The 16,571-nt window shown below is 41.5% G+C and overlaps 1 protein-coding gene across 6 annotated transcripts in view; it reads right to left on the minus strand.

Annotated features, from left to right (window-relative positions):
• The window catches only part of CHD7 (chromodomain helicase DNA binding protein 7), a 132,230-nt gene that overhangs the window by 48,999 nt on the left and 66,660 nt on the right, over positions 1–16,571 (minus strand). For all 6 annotated transcript variants that reach the window (XM_064442653.1, XM_064442654.1, XM_064442655.1 and 3 more), the window contains 2 exons: positions 8,637–9,058; positions 162–300 (listed from right to left, as the gene is read on the minus strand). In XM_064442653.1, the coding sequence (XP_064298723.1) occupies positions 162–300; positions 8,637–9,058 (561 nt within the window). The remainder of the gene's footprint in view (positions 1–161; positions 301–8,636; positions 9,059–16,571) is intronic.

Consider the following 16,571-nt stretch of genomic DNA (forward strand, 5'->3'; position numbering starts at 1 on the left):
ATTCACTACAATGATTTCCAGTTCTCACCTTCTTGGTATGACATTCTAAACAACACAGAAAACACCCAAATCCCTGTATCTCTGTAACAAAGACTGTGAGAATTACTGTTTTATGCATCTAAATTGTCAAAGGCTACATGGAACTTGAAAGATAGCATTACCTGAACACCTGGGTCATCTTCATCTTCAGGATGAGGTGATGGTGGCGGAGTTTTTTCCAAATCTGAGTTTTCAGAACCTTCCTTTCCCTTGTTAACCTTTTTCTTTGCAGCACTAGTTTCTGAATCTGGTTTCTTGTTACTGAAACAGAGGTATTTTTAATCAGTATTTGTACAAAAATGTAAGCAAAAAGTGCTTAAAGAAACAGTTAATCTATGAGATGTTTATTTTTAATTGCCTTCCTTACTGAAGTATTTAAACATCACTGTAAAATCAATGATGCACAGGCCATCACTACCCATTTCCCATTGCTGAACAATGGACACCTCGCCTCTTTCCTTCAGTATCTTGGACAGCAACACTGAATAGGTCTTCAACAAGAAATTAAAAATGAGACTGGAAAGGAAGAGCTGCTCTCTTCAAAACCTGCACTTTTTCCTGAAAAAAAAGTTTTCAGGTGTTTAAGCAACCTGACACATCTGAAGAGGAACAGGATAACACGAGCACTTGTCTTGACATTAACTGTGTGGACCAGCAGAAACAGAGGAAGTGTTACCAAAACAAAAGACCAAATGAGAAAATTCCTTGCCTTCTTCTACCATCCCTGCTATTTCCAAGCAGAAAAGGCACTTTTCTGTCAGCTCTGAGGGCACCCATACAGCTTCAGTGCATGGAAGCAACTGCAGCTTGCATGTGTGTAAGAATTACCCAGCTGGTATCTCAGCACCTACATGATACTAGAAAGCTATATCCACTGATGGCGGGGAAAGGTTTGGGGGATTGTTTCTCCCCCTTCTCCCGCATGAAAACATTCACCACCTGAGGAGCTGGGACCCCATCTCTCCAACTGCACTCAGAGGCCTGGAAATGGGTGAGGATGCATCTATCAAAACCCAGCTCTAAATAACATCATCACCAAATCATGCACCAAGACGATCTTCAGCATTGTGGGGGTGAAATTTTTAACCGACAATGAAGAAGAATCGATGGTAAAAGTTAGTAATTTTAAACATATTTAGCCTTTGAGTCTCGCATGGGTTTTTGCTAGTCTTTTTCCCCTCTGTGGTCACACACCCACACCCCCCTCCTCCCCCTGCCTGTTACCGATTTGACAGGCTGCTTGTGGAAGCTGCCGAGGCATTTAAGAGCATAACAGTTATGCACAGGTACCCAACAAACAGCGAGTACAGGTCGCCAAGCAGCACAACACGTACTTTTATTTGGCTCCTGCACCCTCAAAGTTTTAATATCATACCCAGGATGCTGCCTGGAGTTCGTTTTTCCTTCATAATCCCCAGCCTTGTAACTTCTCAACAAAACACCAGCTTTAAGCTTGTTCATATTGACCAGCATGTTGGCCCACTGAAGGGGTTATTTCAAAGCTGCACTTTAAAATTCCCGAATACTGTTACGTGTCGCTTTGGGTTGAGGCAACTCAGTTGCGGTATCGGGTTTTGGGGTTTTCTTGCAGCCTGCGTTTAAACTAATGTTGACTGGAAAATAGTAAGGTTTACAAGTGGAAAGACTGGGAGTTTTGGAAATGAATTTGTGTTATGGTGAAATTACAGGGCATGACACGGCTTTCCTCTAAAAAAAACAAAACAAACAAAACCAGGGAAAAAAAAAAAAAGAAACCACAAACTGAGAATTTGAAATGGGGGTGGGGGTTGGGGGTGGTGGTGTAGTTTGACACCGCGGAAAGAGCGCGGATATAAGCCAAGCCCTTCAGGAGGCGGAGGAGGAGGCGGCGGAGGGGAGAGCGGTGCCCGCCCTGCCCGCCTCCCCCGGGCGCGCGGGCGGCGCGCGGGCAGCGGCTCCCCTCGCGGCGTTTGTTTCCGCTCTAGCTGCCACCAATGGCACAAAGCCGCAGCTGAAGCGGGGCCCCCCTCGCCTTTCATCCGCGCGCCGAGAGCGCTGGCGTCGCCCCGGCAACCCGCGGCCACGTGACCAGCACCTGCTCCGCTGGCTGGCGGCCACCGACTGCAGCCATCTGCTTCCCTCAATCAGCGCCCGGCCGCTCCCGGCACCTGCGCGGCCGCCGCCGCCGCCGCCTCCGGGCGCCCCCCCCCCGCCTCTCCCTCACACACCAACCACCCCACCACCACCACCCCCCGGCCCTTTTATCAAATCACCGCGAAACCGCTTCCAAATTTAAAAAAAAAAATAAATAACAAAACAAAACCCAAACAAACAAAACACCAAAAAACCCCACTTCACGTATTTCTTGAATTTGTTGAAATCAAAGGTAACCCGTCCGGGGAGCTGGACAGCCGCCAGGTGAAGCAAGCTGACAGCCCTGTGCCTCTTCCTCCCCTGACCCCCCCATAAATCAGAGCAAGGAGCGCAATTAAGTTCAGTAGTCGTTACCGTGCCCCCGGGTGCGCCGCCGCCCATGAATAACAGGCTTAAAGTCCGGGGAAGAATAGTGTGGCCTAGGTTTGATAAAATATCAATTTGCTGAAAGGCCGGGAAGCGCTAACGAGGGCCCAGCTGCCCCGGGTGGCCGCAGCGGCTGCCACCGCGCTCCCCGGTGCTTGCTGCACACAAAGACCCTGCCAGTGACTCCAGCCCTGGCGGCAAGGTCCACCCCGACAAAGGTTTCTTTCTCGTCTCGTGTTAGACCTTTCCCCACTCGGAGTGGCAGGGACTCCGAGCTGAGAGCATTTCATGACCTAGATGTACCCCCGAGCCATGCCTCGGTCTCCGGAGTCGCTCTTGGTAACAGACACACAGATGAAGCAATTCGGACGCGGTTTCAAATCTCCCCCCTTCCAAGGCCAGTTGAAGACGGACATGTGAAAGAGCCACCAAGTTTGGGAGAACAAAGCCCACGTGCAGCTCCACCGGGAATTTTAAGTTCTAAATTCAGCAGAAGAATTGCACTTTTCATGTGTGCTGTTACAAGAAAAGAAAGGAAGGTGAAGAGCAAATCATAGAAGAACAGCACCGTCCCCTAGAGCAAGGCAAGGCTTTGCTTCCCAGTGCATCTCGCACCCAGGAGCTTCACCTGGCCGGTGGGAGCATCGGCTTCCTCGAATTGTCAGCCACTCTTGTTCTTCTCCTTCTTCCCATGGGACCCAGTGTGATTTGATCCTGACAATTAAGTGTACCCAACTTCTGACTCAGCCTTTCCACTTTCTGGCAGATCATACTCATGCTGTTCAGGAATGGTGTTAGTCTGGACCAGAATTACCTTTCCACATGTAAGTACAGCCAGGTAAAAACCTCTTTTTAGACACTCTGCCATTACCATTAGGGTCTGTGTGTCTATGCTTAACTCTGGATGCACATCTGATAGTACTTTCCAAATCCGGCAACAAGGAAGGCAAACTGTAATATACACACGTTCAGACGACTCTCATGTTTGTTTTTACACTTGCACGAATACAGAAGCTAGCCAAGTCCCAATAGAGACAGGATAGTGTCCAGTCCCAAACAAGAACTATAAAACTGAGGAAAAAAAAAGTAATATTTGCCACACACAAAACACTAAAATATTTCCAAACTGTCTGTTAACAACTAGTCCTTCTGTTCAAGTGATACTAACACAGACATTTCAGATGAGATGTCTTACAATATAGCTGTCCAACACCACTTTCTGGTTTCCTCCTCCTATCCCCGAGGGCGGCACAGCACACTGACCAAAGGGGATCAGTAAAAGACAACCTGCAGAAGGTCAGAGAAGTGAACAACATGAACGAAAAGGGGCTGAAGAGGAAAACAGTAAGCAGGATAACTGAAAAGAAAGCTTGATTTACAATATGAGAGCAAGTACCCAAACTTTGATAAACTGTTTTGTGTCAGTCAAGCGCTAGGTCAAACTCCAGGAACTTACCAGGGCCAAACCATCTGACTCAAGAACACCCCAAAAAGCATTGTACCCCTTGCAGGATTAAGAGGGGAGGTAATTAGCCCATATGTTTACACTGTGCAACTACTTGATCTGATCTGGGTAACTGACAGATCTGTTTATTAGTGTAATTTACGATGGCTATCAGGGTTTGGATGATGCTTTTTCCTGTAATTTAAACATTTAAAGTAAGTCAGACAGGCTATTGATTCCTATCTTACCATTTGAGAACACTGTCTGACAACAAATGAACGACTGGATCCTGGCTTTAAAAAAAAATAAAAGTTACACATCCACTGTGGAGCATCAAAACAGTAAAAAAACAAATCCCACCCTCTCAAAATGTTAGAGCTGTCAGACTTTCTGTCCTGCCTTACCGGAGGAAAACAATTATTTTTAAAGCTCCTAGTGTAATCAAAACATTTTTTTTTTTTAAATCAGTTTTTATATATCACAAAAGTAGGAAAAAACAATAGAACAACAGGGTTTTTTCCCAGCCTGAGAACTCAGCCAAATTACTAAGAAGTACGCTTGGGTAACAGCGAAGCCCACAAGGCCTGCCTGCAGCAAAGGCAAAGGTAAATATCAGGCAGCTGGGCTGGTTCAAAAGGGAGATGAGGACAGGTGTGAATAGGAACAGCCTCAGTGGACGCGCACATTGAAATCTCACACGATTTCCTGTTCTCTCCCACAGGCACCCCCTTCCTGCCTTGCTCAGGATGATCCGGAGCTTGGGAGTGGAAACTACCACCACCGCCCCGGGACCTCTCTTCCTGTCCTCCAGCTCCCCAGGGTGCTGCGTCCTGCCGCCCGCACTGCTCCCCCGTGCAGCAGCCTCTTCCCGCTTCCGCAGCCAGAAGCCATCCCCTTTCCGATACAACAAACAGTGAATCTGTGCGCCAAAAAAGTCCGTCTCCACTACCTCTAAAAGGGGTGGTTATGCTCACGCTTAGCACGCTTGCGAGCAGCAGCCCACTCGCTCTTCCCTGCATCCCAGACTGCTGCTCTATGTGTGGGAAGGATGAAGAGTTTCCCCTGCCACAGGGAGGGGAGGAAGCGGATAAGAGCAGCCCTGCGAAGCACAGCACACTGCTTTGGGGAGATGGGAGGAGGGACGAGCTCCTGCAAAGAGCTGCCATTTGGCCCTTGGAAATAGTTACTGCTTCTCCCACTGCAATCGGTGGCCGCTCTCTAGGATTTCATAGGAAGCAGCAGGAGAGATATCAGCTGTGCTGCAGCATGATCTTCTCAAACAGGTGGTCCTCATCTCCTCCAGGGACAGGCACAGGAGGAACAGACATCTGAGCCATGACTTTGCAATTCAGTAGGACTACTTGCTTTTCCCTGTCCACCTACTTTTGGAAAAATCTGCCTCATTTGCCTGTGCCTGAAGCTGGGTCCATAACACTCAGAGCCCACATAATACTCAGCACCACACAATTTAATGAAAACCCTTCATTTGCAATCCTGGGTATACTTACATTTTGCTTTCAAACCTGACGAGTTTGGTCCACAATAGATTTGTTTTGCAATTATTTTTTTTCCCAGCCACCACTGTGTTTGTCTTTCTGCAATGGCAGGATTGGGCTAATATCCATTACAAGTGTAATAGTACAATATTAATGCGTGATCTTTCTTTCAAAATCACCAGGTATGCAGTATAACGTACTAGCAGCCCATTTGGGTGTTTTCTCTCTCTTTAAGATGCAATGGGACACACAATTCAAACAAGCACAAAATTAATCAGCTTCTTCCGTTCTCCAGTCTGACTGCTGTCCCTCGCATGAAGGTGCATTTCAGCGAGGCAGGCTCCTCATTTTGTCACTGCTTACACTAAAGATAGAGATGTGAAGGATAAAGTTTCTGGTTTTTGTTATTATTTGTTCAACAAAAGGATTGTACCGTTAGTCAAAATTGGAATTGAAATAACGGTTAAATTACGAGTTATATTAAATTATCAAATGGTTAAGATACTTAAATGCCAGGGTTTTTTTATTTTTGTGTATACTCTAATACAGGCTGTGTCAAAATTAACTACCAAGGACTTATACTCTGTCCAAAAAAATGTTGCTTTTCAATACGCACATTTCCTATGTCTGGCTTTATTTACCTGAATTTTACCTGAGTGCAACACTCTTCCATTAAAACTGATCAGCTTATTGAGGAATGAGAACTGTTAGTTTTGCACAGCATTTAGAAATCTAAAAATCACCCTACTCCTTTCAATGCTTAGAAGCAAAATACTGAGTAATATAAAGCAGGAGTAGTAAACACATGCCAGATACTAACTTTGTCAAGATATTTCACTTCTACATAATAATCCATAATCTACATTAACTTGTATTAATCTCAATCATCTCAGTTACTTTAATATTTCCTTTCCAGAGTTAGTGCTGATGAAATACTGGGGGTCAGATGATTAAACGTTTGGACTGTTGATTTATTTCAAAACTCAATTCAGTGATCTGTCACTGGATAGGCTCCCCGGTCTGTGATATGGCCAGGGTAAGCAAATTTCTTTCACCGATTTAAAATTCTTTGGCAGCACAGCATCCCACACAGTCTCAGAATTCTTCAAAGGAGTTTGATACTGAAGCTGACAAGACCACAAGATGAGAACAACCTTGTTTTCAAGAGAGCATTTGGCAACGAAGACACAAGCCCATTGCGGGTAAAGTGGGACTTTCTCCACACCCTCAGTCAGCATGAGGAACAGCAAATGCTCTCAATGCCGCTCCAGACATGTTTCCTCTCACAGGTAAAACAGCAGCGCTGTTTTACTGTAAGTTGTCTGGCCACCCAGGGACAAGAGTCATTGCATGGGAAAGAAGACTCTCCTACAATAAAACTTAGAAAGCAGTGATTTGTTCCTTCAAAGGAAACACTGCTCCTTTAATCTGCATGGCACATCCCAAGGTTTAGAGAAGACACGCAAAGAGATATTAGGATCGAGTGGACAGGACAGACCAGCTCTGAGGCCTAATGTCCAGCACAGCCACAGGAACCCATGCTTGTTTTTGAAGCAGACTCCTCCTAACCACTGGTTATTAAACAAAGCTTAATTGTAGTCAAGACCTTGTAAAACTACACTAATTGAGGAGTCCTGCAGTAAAAGTTGTTCTACTTCTTGGTGACAAAAATTTGCTGGGAGATGCTCAATAGCGTGTGATGTGGCCTAGTTAACCTTTCAACTTAGGAGTACAGAGAAATAGAACAAAAAGGTTATTTTAGCTGATACTAGTATTTTGGTTTCAAAATATAACTGAAGAGTTTTTCTAAGATGTGAATTGCTGTGTATGTGTAAACCCCATCCTTAGGGCAGTCAAACACAGCCCAAGTAACTTCTGCAATAGGGATAGGCTGATCAACTGTAATTTACTGAAGAGGTAATATAACCTGTTCAGGACAGCATTTGATTTTACAAGCCAGTGTTTAAAAATTTTTCAGGAAACATCGTCTCTGCTAATATAGAAACAGCTCTTTCTTGCTAAAGGCACAAATAATATCTTACTGTCCGTGCCTCACTTAGTTACACAGCTGTGTCAAACCTAACCAGTAGTCAGTCTTGTAGAATATATGCAAAGCTGATACATTAACTACAATTTTAAAACCCTAATACAAATGGGTTTTGCGAACTGATTTGGATTAACCAAGTCTGGCTGTGCTTCCATCTGGAAGTTATATTTTATAACACTAGCCACATCTTGAAAAACAGATTCAGATGTTTGGAACAAATTCAGAACAGTTGTAAGAAATTCTAGGTACAAATGAAAAAAAATTGAGCTTTAATGTCTTTTTTCCTCTCAGTTTTCTTTCAAGTAGGCATTTATAATCATGGTGTTTAGGGAGTTGAGGGGTAAGGAAAGAATCTGTGTTATTATCTGTGACGTATTTACTCATGTAACGGCAGTTTGTTCTTTCTCATACTACTCTGGAGCATTTTAAGCCTATCCTGATAAAGGGACATGATGCTGAGTGAAAACAGTTAAGAAACAGGATTGAAGCATCTGGTCTATCCACAAAGATTTTCTGCTAGGAAAATTGTCTTTACATGAAACAGCAAAATTAATCTAATCCCTAGAGTAAGGGCACATCAATATCCATATAAAAATGCCTTTTTAGCAGCAGAGCTTATAGCCCATGGGTTGTGTCAGTATAAAATAGCATCTGTAAGGGTTGTACAACTTGTAACAACGCTAAGTACCTAACTCACTTCTTTAGAGAAAAAAAGTCAAACCTTTTTCCTCTAAACCTTCATCTCTGCATTTGGTCAAACCTATATTAATGTTGGAGCAATCTGATTTCTTCATACACAAACCACACAGGAGGACGGATGAGCATTAGAAGAGAAAGAGTTTTGAAATCTAACACATCCTGGAATTTTTATGCCTTAAAAGAAAAATTAACCTTCTGCCCTTCCAGCTTGTTTAAAATAACTGTAAAGCCATAAACAGGAAAGCCAAACAGAGAAATGTGCCCAGGTTCCTCAAAACCATGATGCTCTAGATGGTAGAAGGCAAACAGCAAAACAAGATTTCCTCTCCACCCAGGCCATTTAGCACAGATGCTCTAGAAATCCCACAAACACAGTTTTTCTCTGATCGCATACAGAAGTTTCCTGACTTACCTAGCCTTTTTGCTGGTCTTGGGTTTTGGCGTGGTATTTTTTGCTTTCTTTTCCTTTGGCTCTTTAGGGGTCTTAGGGACTTTGGGGGTCTTGGGTTCCTTCTTCTCCTTGGGTTCTTTAGGATCCTTCGGTTCTTTTTTTGCCTTGGGCTTTTTCTTTTTCTTCTTCTCTTCTTGGGAGCAATCCACTGAGTTTCTGCTTAGATTCTGACCGTCAAGTCCCCCAGGAAAGTCTTCCTTACCAAAACCTTTACTGGGACCTTCTGCAGCAATGTGATTGTTTTTCTTTTTCTTTTTCTTTTGCTGTGGCTGTGGCTCAATTGATGGCAGATAATCATCGCTTTTCACTAGCTGGGTATTCGGTCCACTAACCTGAGTCATATCCGGCACTGGTTTCTCTAAAAAGGGTTCCGACGGAGAATGCTGAGAGAGACAAATAGAAATAAAATTGTAGATTTGCAACGTTCATTTCTAAAACTTTGCTCTTTTGGAGCAAGAGGTTACAGAGGGAGAAAATACTAAGCAGAAGATCAACCTAGTAGTGTATCTCAAACATTGTACGGTAAAACAGTAAAAAACCAAAGGTTTCTGCAGTTAAAACAGTAGCAAAATGGCCAGAAATTTTTTATATAGAAAGGGTAAAATTATTCTAAAGCTTGTATTCAAAGTGGAAGTATAGAAAATATTTACAGTCTTCAACATTTAGATGCAAAGAGACAGCAACTGTTATTCCAGGTATTTCAAAACAGCTGTTAGTAGAATGACTAACTTGTTACAAATTATTCAGTCGCCCTGGAATTTTGTCTTCCAGTTAAAGAATTGTTAAAGTTTGTTTCTAGACATGCAAAGGAAAAGAATGTATAATCACAGGCTGTATTTATAGAAGATTAATCAAGGTAATTTGCATTGGTTCAGCTGTGACAGGAGGTATTTTGATCAGCATGTGAAGGATTAAGCCACTTTAAAATGTAATATAATGTTATGTTTTATGTCAAAGACCCACAGCTCCCTACTTGTAATTGAAACAGATTTGTTCCTGCTACAGACGGGACAGAGAACACCTTAAGCGTTTGTGACCCTGCAAAAACATCCTATTTCAAAGCCTGTATCATGTATCAGGTTTACACCAGACTTATAAAGCACAGGAAAATCTACATATAATCACACAAATTTTAAGTGCCTGGACTAAACATATTGAATATATTTGCAACTCTCTTGCTCTTAATGGTTCTGTTCTACACAAAGATCCATGAGTCTGCAATGAAAAAAAAAAAGTCTAAGCAAAGTCTACCATGACTTTGCAGCATATCGAAGCTCTAACCTGCTTCTCCTCACTGCCTGCCCATGGTTACAAATGCAGGACGACAGTGCTTTTCAAAAGGAAAAGTAACAGCATGACACCGTACTGATGCCTGTCTTGCAACTGCATATATGGTCAGACCATTTTCCCACCCTTGTCCTCTCTCTGTTTCTCCTCCTTTTCCCTAAAAATTAAGTCAGGATGATTCTAGGTAGAAGAATTCCCCATTAGCTGTGATCATGAAATCTAGCCATTCGAGATGCTTGATCCATTGAATTGGGGAGAAGAAAGGTTTATAGCAAATCAGAATTTTACTTCTAGGAATAGCAGTGCCTGTGTAACTGTCTAAATGTTATTCATATTTCCTTTTCTCCACTTTTTATTCAAACTGCACTTACTTAGGAGCGGCAAGCATGCAAACAAATGACTACAGACCCAAGTCCATGAGCATACACAGACATATACTTTAGCCACCTGGATCTTAAGAAAAAAGCACTTGAAGATTTAGGAAATAAAATTATTAATCTCGTTACATGAGAAAGTGAATGCATGTGTATTTTCTAACTATTTTCAGCATTTCTTCACATTAGCATAAAAAATGCTGTGCCCTGAATAAACTCACATACTCAGAAGCTACCCAAGCAGCAGAAAGAGAAAGGCTGAAAAGAAAGGAAGACAACTCTTCATTGCTGTTTGGGAGAGGTTTGAACACTACGAGCTAGACACTACAGTTCTTTATGGAAGAGACTCCAGGAAAAGAGGGAAGGCCTGAGTGCTGGACTGAAGATCTGGGTCTACGTGGCATAACCAAGAACTTCCAGGATGACTTCTGCATGCTTCTGTCCTCTGCCTGTTTATTAAGATACTTTTTAGTGCAACAGGGTCTTAGTTGCAGTGGAAACTCAGCCCTAACGCAAGCCTGATGCACGCGTTCCACTAGCACCGCATCAGTCAGGCCCACCTCAAGGCAATCTTATGTTAGGCATCCTAAAGTAAGAACCAACACCTCTTCTACAAATCTGTCGTCACCAGAACACTTACATATCTTCATGCTGAAAAGTTTAAAGACTGGGTATCTGTACAGAAAACGTTGACCCCAGGATGTCAGCTGCGCCAGTGAGTTCTGTGGTCCAATTATACATTACATAAAACAGAGATATTTTAAAATCTTCTAACTGGTTTTGAATTTGGTTGACTGAATTGCACGTCTCCTCAGATTTGTTCTGTCTTCTCTGTACCTCACACCGTTACGTACTTGTACTGGCTAACACTTATTTTTAGGTAGGAAAAGACAGGAATATTGCACAGATCACCTGTAAGTACTTCTTATCCATGGGTTTTCAGAGCAGTACTTTTAAGCTACATTTTCCCAAGGTAGTCAATATATTTCTATATTATCTGCCATTTCATATCTCATGCATCCTACATTTTTCAGAGACCTTGAGTGCAAGTCTCATCAATGTCTTCAAGATGTTCACTGCAATACTCAGTCCTCTTTTTAAATACTGTTCACTTGCTGTGTCTCTAACATATAAGAAATCTAAGTTTTTCTTTCCGTTATTTGTAACATTTGTATTGATCAAGTACCTTGTGTTTGGCACTACAGTGTTTGCCATATTAAGAGAGACTTCTACAACTATCTGAAAGCTTATCTATAAGGCCCAACTTTCTAGAACAAATCAGAATTGGCAGTTTAATTTACTTTCTTCCTCTTAAGCATGTGAAGCAGCCAAGCCAACAAATATTAAAAACCACAAGAAATCCAGTAATGTCACATAAATTTAGTTCTATAAAATTTTCAAGGTTGAACCCTCATTAGTGATATGACCGTGTCACTGAAATCAATATGAAGTTTTATACACGCTTGAGTGTTCTCATTACATTTTAAAGCTAATTCAAAGAATTAATCCTCATCTCCTAAGATCTGTGGGTTGGTTTTTTTTGGTGTTGTTTGCTGGTTTGTTTTAGAAGTCTGAACAACAAATTTCAGCACAGTCATAAGCAAATCTGAAGGTAAGGCCAGCAGCTTTCCAGGTTTCCACATCAGCAATGTCAGCCCTTCATGATTTGACATTTGTAGTTTTATTGTAAGGTCTGGCCAGAAGGTAAAGCACTAAGCATAGCAGCGATTGTTTCCACACTGTAGTCCTCAGTAACTCATTCTGGAAGATGGCATCCTGTGAAAATTCAGATTCTTATGACCTCAAAAAGCTTATCCACACAAGTCATTCTCAGGCTCCAAAACAACTTAAGACTGTACATTAAACTTAAATGTTATGCATGAAACAAATTTAAAAAAAACCCCAAACTTACTGCCTTTTATTTGCAGTACCAAGTCATGGGCATTACCAAGCATACAAAGTAAGATATTATGGTTTTGTTTCATAACATTCACAAGCTACAAAAAGGCAACTCTGCCCTAATTAGGCTTCGGTTATATTTCCTATTACTTGAAAATACATTACTCTTGCCACATGCCACTCCCTTTGCAGTTTGGCATGTTTTGTAATTCACTTATGCATGCTCTTTTAAATTGTAGGACTCTTTCAAAGAAATGGGTGTGATTAAGTTCATTTTTCTAGGAAGTCTGTGCCTACACTTTTGCAATATGCTAAAACGGTTTATCCCTAACTGACAAACCCACATTGCTCCCTAGTGTGAAGCTGTGTAGGAGCAGCACAGATCTAGTGAGGAGATTGGAAGAAGCCTGAAAGATGCATTTGCTTCCCTCAAACTAGTGGTCTGCTCTTTCTTAAGAGGGGAGAAAAGGAAGAACAGGCTTTCACTGGTAAATATTAGTTTCAGCCTGCCACAGGGAATTATTTCAAATAGTTCTACTTCTTTAAATCTACAAAGGATTAACTCTAGTTACAGGGTCACAATTTCTCATGAAAGAACCCCATTTTCCATTTACAAAATAATAATAAAAAAATGTATATTACAAGTTTTTACCAAAAGATTGAAAAATTTACCTGCATACTTCAGAGAAATCGCTTTCCTGCTGCTTTGAGTAATAACAAAGCCATAATTTAGTATCTTGGTACAGAATTTAATCTTCCACAGGAAGGAAACCAGTGAAGATTAAACAAAAATAGGTATTAATCCTATTTGATATTGGAGCAGAATTATTTTTGGTATTATTTGAAATAAGGTGAAAAAGGTGCTTAAAAATATTGGTGTGTTTACTAGACCCACATCTCTCTAAATCTTTTAGAGAAAAGCTGTTTTTGTAAACATTTAACAAAGAACAGATGGCCTGTTTTAATCATGCGAAAAAACCTGGAGCTCACATTAATACTCCTACCACCGACTACTGGGGCTAGTCACCTCCCTAACCAGCAGTGTGGTACTGCCTTCAGAAATACTGTTTAATTTTACAATGGACATTTTCTCATCAATTCCCACTGCTTGACAGTTAATCAATGCTATTAACATTCAATATCACAACGCAGGCCACTCCTAAAGATCGTAGCTTATTAAAGCAAAACAGAGATTCTTGAGGAACTCTGAGGAGTTAAAATGATTTGCAGCCCAACAGGTTACCTACGACGGTAATATGCTTTTGCATTATCAGTAAAAGCCAACAATATCCAAGGAAATAATAAATAAAAGCACTATCCAATAAATTGTTTCTGGAGTGCAAAAATCTCACTTTTCTGGAATTCAAACTAATTTTTAAACTTCCAAACATGTATCACCAAGAGCTGAAAAATGAAAAATGAAGCTGCTCGCATATCACAGCTGCTTAACACATTTAGAACTAAGCTTATTCTCCGCAGCCTAAAGCACAGATAGACGTCTCAAACCAGGCCTGTTACATAAAGTAGCAAGATGGACAGGATGTAGGATTAATCCAGGGAGGGAGGTTAAGGAGGAGAATCTTTCTGTTGCTTGAACAAGGATTGAACCACAATCAACTGTACTTAAGCACTGAAAGTAGCTGAGTGTCAGTTCCCTAGCAGAGCAGCAACTTGAGCCAATTTAAGCTTTAAGAAGTATGAAGCAAGAGCAGTAAAGTATATGACATGACTCAGCTAACTTGGTGAAATTTAAACATCAGCACCAAAAACAAAAAAAAAGGGCAACTCTTTTTTACTAGGACTACTTTCATTTCCTCCATGGGTACTTCCAGACTCCCTGGTCTTTTCCGTATTTTGAAACTGTAACCATACTTCATTTAAATTTTCTTGAACTTTGGTTTATTAACTAAGTTGTGTAACAGTAGAGCAAGTGCTCAGTCAGTTCCCACTGGCTCCAAAACACAAACCTCCCCGATATGATACCAGTATGATGGATAATTTCACCTTAGGTAAATCATTACTGAATATTTTCATTTGCAGCAATTGCAGTCCTGTTAAGTTACCACCTTCGCTTTGGAAAAGTTAAAACGGCAACTTGCGACCAAAGAAAGTTCTTTTAAAACAGAAGACAGACTACAGCATAGCTTCTGGAAGCAGATCTACCTAGTGCCACAGAGATCACCCGTTTCGAATTTGTATCCTTCCTGATAGCACGGTCCCCAAGGTGTTAAAAGCCATCACATGTAGAAATTGCTCCACAATTCCTCCTTTCAAAGGTTAATGAAAGGATTCATCATCCCTCTGGATTATTTAGAGCACACTATTCATCCTGACTATCCTCCAAACAAATCATTTGGAAAGTTTCCACATCATGTCTCTATACATTGCTTTGTCCCTGCAATTCTCAACTTGTCTCCTCAACACGTTCAGCATTAGGCCTGTCTCGGCACTTCCTTGATCTGAAGGACGTTTCAGTTTTTCTAGACCAACAAAAATGCTTTTCAGACACTGTCTATTTACAAATCTCACGTATCAGTTAAAAAGTCCAAAATAAACAGGAATCAACACCAACTCTGAAATCACAACCAAATACCAGTACCTACATTCAAAAACAAAAAACCTACAGCTCTACTCCTACAGTAGCTAAAGTCCAGAAACATCCTCAAGACTACGCTCACACCCATCATTCTTTCCGAAATCTGTTTTACCTGTTTCTCCTCCTCTATTGTGAATGATGATCCCTTCCCTTTTCTGTGAAACTACTGCCTTGAACTGAAGATATATAGGTCTCTCTTACTTTACCGTATGAAAATACTCAGTATCTTTTCTGCAATAAAGGGAAAGGCATCACACCAGATGAGAATGAACAACTGTTTTGCAAAAAGACTCCACAGGAATCTTGTGGTTTACTAAATCTGTCACCATACTTCTACACAACACAGATGAAAATGTATGGAAGACAAAATTCTACTAATACCTTCTTAGCAAGACATGACAATTAAAAATCACTTTGCATGAAAAAAGTTCATGTTTTAGTGAAGTGCTACTGCAATAGCATTTTATTTCTTAAGCAAGTCTTCTTGCTCTGTTACTACTAATGGGAGACTATTGTTGAAAAACAGGTGCGACTACTAAAGAATTAAAACTTTCTGATCCAAAGTTTTCAGAAAAACTCCCTATCAGAGGAGCATATTTTGATGCCAGAAGCATCCTAACAGTGGAGTGGAAGTGATTAAAACCAGTCTTAATGCCCTCAGCAAAAGTACACTCATTGCTGATCTGGGGGAGCTGAAAATATCACCCAGTCACTGTGTGTGGAAGAATAAAACAATGCTATAAAAAATACAGAGTTCCTTAATAAGAGTCTCAGCACAGCTACAGTATTAGAATTATTTATTTTCTGGTCAAGTACTCTGTGGAGTAAAACAGATTACAAAAGAAGAATGACACTAACCTGGCCATCCAAAAAGCAAACATTCCATTCCATTTTGTAGCAATCATATGTAGCAACACTGTTTCGTGCTCACATAAAGTGAGAGGTATTGCTAAACCTTTGGAGTATCAGCCAGCGCGATGAGCACCGACAGTCTGCTCACAGCTCAAAACCAACTAACTTCTCCTGTAAGAGAGCGCTTCTGGTTGCTGACCATTGATCGGAATCAACATCGGTGTTGATCAGACAGTATCAGACAACTGCCACCCCTACAATAACGAAGCGTGTATGCTCCAGATTGGCTTTCCATGTAAGAAATTGCAACGGCTACCACACTGATTAGATTTAAATGTTAATGTGATGGTCCGCAAGCCAAACGTTTTATTAACTGGCTTAGACAGCAGCATAAGATTGCTCCTTATGCAAGCAGGGTAAGTCCTAAATACTACAGACCCGTAAGCCAGCACAAGCCTGACTCTCCACACTCCATCACCAACATGTAGACTGGTCTACTAACTCTAGCTGTAGAGACACAAGAAAGGGTGGGACAATTAGGTACTGAATTTGACTGGCAAAAGCTGTGTCGCTCATGTCAACAGCTTATGCTCTACCCCAAGCCTGCCTTCCCTGCACAGCCACCGTTGAAGGAAACCTCACTTCTGTGTATGCTCCATTATCAAGCAGCAGACAAGCCAGAAACATACCAACATGAATTTCACCACAGTTTTGCAGAGTTTATGCTCTGCAGTCTATACCAGAGGTGGGAAGATGACAGGCAGACCAGCAAGAGTCCTACTGTAAAATAGCCCATAAGCATCTTTTCCTTAACACCTTAATTCTGCCAAGTAGGACCTCTATTTCAAAATGTGGATGTTTTCTTTGGGAAGTTATGTCTGTGAAGTT

Source organism: Phalacrocorax carbo, chromosome 2, assembly GCF_963921805.1.
Source record: "Phalacrocorax carbo chromosome 2, bPhaCar2.1, whole genome shotgun sequence".
Lineage (NCBI taxonomy): Eukaryota > Metazoa > Chordata > Aves > Suliformes > Phalacrocoracidae > Phalacrocorax > Phalacrocorax carbo.